Source organism: Ursus arctos, unplaced genomic scaffold (genome assembly GCF_023065955.2).
Source record: "Ursus arctos isolate Adak ecotype North America unplaced genomic scaffold, UrsArc2.0 scaffold_5, whole genome shotgun sequence".
Lineage (NCBI taxonomy): Eukaryota > Metazoa > Chordata > Mammalia > Carnivora > Ursidae > Ursus > Ursus arctos.
In genome coordinates, this window is record NW_026623067.1 from 38,104,300 (window position 1) to 38,110,403 (window position 6,104).

The following is a 6,104-nucleotide window of genomic DNA, read 5'->3' on the forward strand; positions in this document are numbered from 1 at the left end:
TCAGTTCATGATCCCAGGGTCCTGGGATGAGTCCTGTTGGGCTCCTTGCTCAGTGGGGAGCCTGCTTCCCCCCTCTGCTTGTGCGCTCTCTCTCTCTGAGAAATAAATAAATAAAACCTTAAAAAAAAGAAATACAGGTCTGGAACTCAGGGGAGATTATAGATCTAGATTTGGGAGTAATTTCCTTATGGAAAAAAATCTATAGGAAAGGATAATATCAGAAAAGAGAGATTAAAAAATGAGAATAACACGTCCAAGTAAAGAATTTAGGTGAATAAGTACGTTCGTTCCTGGGGTTGCTGTAGCAAATTACCAAAAACTGGGTGGCTTAAGACAAGCAAAACTTTATTCCCTCACCATTTTGGGGATCAGAAGTCCAAAATGCAAATATTGGCAGGGTTGTGCCCTCTGAAGCTCGAAGGGGCAATCTGTTGTCTCTTGTCCCTTCTGATGGCTGTCAGCATTCCTTGGCTTGTGGCTACACCACTCCAATCTCTGTCTCCCTGGTCACATTGCCTTCTTTTCTGCATATCTTTTTATCTATATATTTGCCTTATAAGGATATATGTGATTGCACTTTAGGGCCCACCTGGGGAATCCAGGCTGAACTCCTTCTCTCAGAACCCTAAACTTAATCACATTATTTGTCACAGAAAGTAATACTCACAGGTTCCAGGGATTAAGATGTGGACATATCTTTTAGGGTAGTCGACATTCAAACCACTATAATAGGCTTAAAATCTTAAAGAGGTTATACAATAGAGGGCTGAAATAAAACTCAAAGTGTAATACATCAAGTAACTGTTAGAAGTTTGAGGTGAAGAGAAGGGGATAAACAGAACTAGCTTTCACCCCCAAGAAGTAGCAAATTTAAACGTGTGTATAATATGTGTACATATGTATGCGTGTGTATGTATATATTAATATATATGTGTACATACACATATATACATATATATGGACACCTGAGTGTTTTTGTAGTGTAAGGAAAAGGAGCAAGTAAAAAGGAGATCCGAAGATGACACAGACAGATTAGGAATGAGGATGAAGATGAGGGGTGCCTGGGTGGCTCTGTTGGTGAAAGGTCTGCCTTTGGCTCAGGTCATGATCACAGGGTCCTGGAGTCTGAGTCGGCCTCCCTGCTGCTCAGTGGGGAGTCTGCTTCTCCCTCTCCCTCTGCCTCTCTCCTTGCTCATGGGCCCAGCGCTGGGCGCTCTTTCTCTCTCTCACTCTCTCTGTCAAATAAATAAATAAAATCTTTAAAAAAAAGAATAAAGATGAAGTTGAAAAATACGGGGGCATCTGGATGGTTCAGTCAGTTAAGCGTCTGACTGGCTATACATTCGGGTCTTGATCTCAGGGTCTTGATCTTAGGGTTGTGAGTTCTGGCTTGGAGCCTACTTAAAAAAGGGAAAACAGAAAAAAAATGAAAATATGCAGGATGAAACAAGAGAAAATATTTTAAGAGCATAAGGTTGGCTTTAAAAGTGGGGACCATTGTTCCTTAGTAGGGAAATAAAAATGTCAATATAAGAAGAGAGCCATTGAGTTCATATCTGATTACTTATCTCTCTGTGTAAATTATCTGAGAACAAATGATGGAAATGAGGTTGGGAATTTGAGAAAATATGGAAGGATCTTTGTATGCAGGAGGAAAGAATTAATCAGGAATTTGTTTGAAAGCCCAAATAAAGGTAAAGGTGAGAGTAAACTTGTAGAGAATATAGTGATCATGGTCAAGCAACATCCCTAATTGGAGAAGCTAAGTTAGAGGGAGAAAATGAATTGTTAGGCTGTGTGTTAGAAGCTAAAGAAAATGTTAGAGGAGTAATAGAAGCAGGTGAGTGCTTTTGGCGTGTCTGACGTATCTCACATAGTTGACTCTGTAGTCTAGGTTAAGTGGAGTGGAAGGGGAGATAAGGTAGAGCTTGATAGACAAGAACAACTACAAATAATCAAGGGACTGTTACCACGATACGAGTAAAGTTTTATTAAAGTAATGTAACAGGAGAGGAATATGGGTATAAGAGAATATCAGACACTCTACTCAAATTTTCAGAGATGAGCAAAGACACAGAAATGAACTCAACTATTGTTTCCTGCAGAATTGTGCACAGGACAGGCAAGATAATTATTGGAACTGTACTATATCTTTCATAGCACTATTTTGCCTGGAACTTTGTGGCTTGGTAGAGAGAGTTGTAGCAATAGGTAAAAGTAATATTCCCTTCCTTTCTTGCTTGCTAAAAATGTGTTAACATCTCTGCCTACCTGTTGATGTTTGGAAAATCAGATTCAACTGAAAGGATAGTAAAGTTTTTCCCAGGGATGGGGAGGAGAAGAGGCAAGTTTAACCTATTGGTATTAATTTAAATCCCATCAAATACATAAGATGCTAGTTCTTGGCATCTTTTATGCAAAGAAAAATTTAAAGCATTGTTATATCTTAATGATATAAATTATTGTGTTTATGCACAAAGATGCTCACATGCAAACATACACACATTGAACGGACACTTCCTTTAAATACAAATATTTTATCCACATTTCACAGTCATATTTGGGGGAATTTACACATATGATATGTTTACACATCTGGTATATCACTTATTAATATTTTCCACGATCATCTGTTTTATTCTTATAATTGATTATATTTCCATTTGGAGTTAATGGCTGTTGTGTGAGCAGTTCTAAATAAATATTACATGAAAAAGACATACCCAACCAAAACCACCAAAGTTAGGCAGAACTGGAGACTGATTTCCAAAAGTGAATATCGAATATTCCTCTTTTAAAATTCTGCATGGGAGAACCTGGCTGGCTCATTCAGTAGAGCATGTGGCTCTTGATCTCGGGACTGTGAGTTCGACTCCCACACTGGGTGTAGAGACTACTTGAAAATAAAATCTTAAAAAAATTCTGCTTAAAAGTTTTACACTTGAAAAAATGTATTTGTGGAAAAATGGAATTCAACCAATTCTCAACTAGGATCCTATACAGAGCAGAATACAGTCATTTACTGTTTCTGGAAAGAAGGACATTTAATCTTCAATTACCTATTTGCAGTGAAAAACATTACGAAATGACAGAAACAAAAACAAAATAAAACCCTCTACATCAATGGAAAATGTGAAGACCTATCATTTTTACAGTTACTCATTCATGCACATGGTGTCGCTCTTCACTGAGAACATTTCCCAGAAGAACAGCCTCCGCTTCCTCCTTCCTGCAGAAAATTCGGCAGATAGTGGAAAACCTCTAGTGAATCCTCCCCCAGAAGCCGGTGAGAGTCAGTTTGCGGTAAGGTATAAATTATACTTCAGATATCTTTGAATCCTTTTGAGTGTACCATGCTGTTCTCCTGGCGAGGAGGCCCAGGAGCCCCGAGTCTGCTGCTCTCGCTTCTACTCCTCGCAGTCTGGGAGCCTGGGAGCGGCCAGGTCCACTACTCGGTCCCGGAGGAGGCCAAACACGGCACCTTCGTCGGTCGCATCGCCCAGGACCTGGGGCTGGAGCTGGCGGAGCTGGTACCACGCCTGTTCCGAGTGGCGTCCAAAGGCCACGGGGACCTTCTGGAGGTAAATCTGCAGAATGGCATTTTGTTTGTGAATTCTCGGATCGACCGGGAGGAGCTGTGCGGGCGGAGTCTGGAGTGTAGCATCCACCTGGAGGTGATCGTGGACAGGCCGCTGCAGGTTTTCCATGTGGAGGTGGAGGTGAAGGACATTAACGACAACCCGCCTGTGTTCCCTGAAAGTAAGAAAAGACTAGTAATTGCAGAATCTAGACCCCCAGAAACTCGGTTTCCACTAGATGGCGCATCCGATGCAGATATTGGAGTAAACTCGGCCTTGACCTACCGAATCGATCCCAACGAGTATTTCGTTTTGGACACACGAAACAATCGTGAACAAACGTCTTCGTTGTCACTTGTATTGAGAAAATCATTGGACAGAGAGCAAATTGAGGAGCATAGCTTATTATTGACAGCCAATGATGGGGGCAAACCGGAGCTGACCGGCACAGTTCAGTTGCTGATTACAGTTTTGGATGTGAATGACAATGCCCCAGAATTTGACCAGTATATTTATAAGGTGACAGTGTTAGAGAACGCATTTAATGGAACATTAGTGATCAAGCTAAATGCCACAGATCCTGATGATGGTACGAATGGAGACATAATCTACTCGTTTAGAAGGCCTGTATCGCCTGCGGTGTTATATGCATTTATCATTAATCCCAACAATGGAGAAATTAGAACCAGAGGTAAACTAGATTTCGAAGAAAAGAAGTTGTATGAAATATCGGTGGAGGCAATAGACAAGGGGAATATTCCAATGGCAGGTCATTGTACCATTTTGGTGGAAATACTAGATATAAATGATAATACCCCAGAAATTACCATCACTTCTCTGTCACTTCCGGTGCGAGAGGATGCTCAGGTGGGCACGGTCATCGCCTTGATCAGCGTGTCCGACCGTGACTCTGGCGCCAACGGGCGGGTGACTTGTTCATTAATACCCCATGTCCCCTTCAAGCTGGTGTCCACCTTCAAGAATTACTATTCGCTGGTGCTGGATAGCACCCTGGACCGCGAGAGCGTGGCGAACTATGTTCTAGTAGTGACCGCGCGGGACGGAGGCTCGCCTTCGCTCTCCGCCACGGCCAGCGTGTCCGTGGAAGTGGCCGACGTGAACGACAACGTGCCGGCATTCGCGCAGCCCGAATACACCGTGTTCGTGAAGGAGAACAACCCGCCCGGCTGCCACATCTTCACGGTGTCTGCGCGCGACGCCGACGCGCAGGAGAACGCGCTGGTGTCCTACTCGCTGGTGGAGCGGCGCGTGGGCGAGCGTGCGCTGTCGAGCTACGTGTCGGTGCACGCGGAGAGCGGCAAGGTGTACGCGCTGCAGCCGCTGGACCACGAGGAGCTGGAGCTGCTGCAGTTCCAAGTGAGCGCGCGCGATGCGGGCGTGCCTCCGCTGGGCAGCAACGTGACGCTGCAGGTGTTCGTGCTGGACGAGAACGACAACGCGCCCGCGCTGCTGCCGCGGCCTGGGGCGGGCGGCGCGGGCGGCGCGCTGAGCGAGTTGGTGTCGCGGTCGGTGGGCGCGGGCCACGTGGTGGCGAAGGTGCGCGCGGTGGACGCGGACTCTGGCTACAACGCGTGGCTGTCGTATGAGCTGCAGCCGGCGGCGGGTGGCGCGCGCAGCCCGTTCCGCGTGGCGCTGTACACGGGCGAGATCAGCACGACGCGCACCTTGGACGAGGCGGACCCGGCGCGCCAGCGCCTGCTGGTGCTGGTAAAGGACCACGGCGAGCCGGCGCTGACGGCCACGGCCACTGTGCTGCTGTCGCTGGTGGAGAGCGGCCAGGCGCCAAAGGCGTCGTCGCGGGTGTTGGCGGGCGCGGCGGGCGCGGAGGCGGCGCTGGTGGATGTCAACGTGTACCTGATCGTCGCCATCTGCGCCGTGTCCAGCCTGTTGGTGCTGACGCTGCTGCTGTCAACGGCGCTGAGGTGCTCGGCGCCGCCCACGGAGGGCGCGTGCGGGCCTGGCAAGCCCACGCTCGTGTGCTCCAGCGCGGTGGGGAGCTGGTCGTACTCGCAGCAGAGGCGGCAGAGGGTGTGCTCTGGGGAGGGCCCGCCCAAGACCGACCTCATGGCCTTCAGCCCCAGCCTTCCTCCGTGTCTGAGTTCTACGGAGGGAACAAGTGAAAGAGAACCAGACTCAGAACATTTGAAAGAGGTGAGTTCGTATTAAAAACTGCGTCACTATTTTAGCCTTACAGTTTTATCGTTTAAAGTTCTTCATTCTTAGTTATAACATTATTCTTTAATTTTGCTCGTCTTCATAGTATTTAAAGAGTGTTATTGACATCATGGATTGAATTATTGTTCAGATCAAAGCGCCTGGGTGGCTCAGTCGGTTAAGCTTCGGACTCCATTTCTGCTCAGGTCCTTTCTCAGGGTTGGGCGATGGAGCCTCAGGTGGGCCTAGCTCTGGGTATTGAGCCTGCTTAAAGATTCTTTCTCCGACCCTGCCCGCGTGTTCTCTCTCCAAACAAATAAACAAATATTGTTCAGATTGAACTCGTAAGCA

The 6,104-nt window shown here is 46.7% G+C and overlaps 1 protein-coding gene across 1 annotated transcript; it reads left to right on the forward strand.

Moving 5' to 3' along the window:
- Positions 1–2,680: 2,680 nt before the first annotated feature.
- LOC125282965 (protocadherin alpha-13) lies at positions 2,681–6,104 on the forward strand. Its single transcript, XM_048220981.2, has one exon. The coding sequence runs from the start codon at positions 3,354–3,356 to the stop codon at positions 5,763–5,765; it is 2,412 nt and encodes an 803-aa protein (XP_048076938.2). The 5' UTR covers positions 2,681–3,353; the 3' UTR covers positions 5,766–6,104.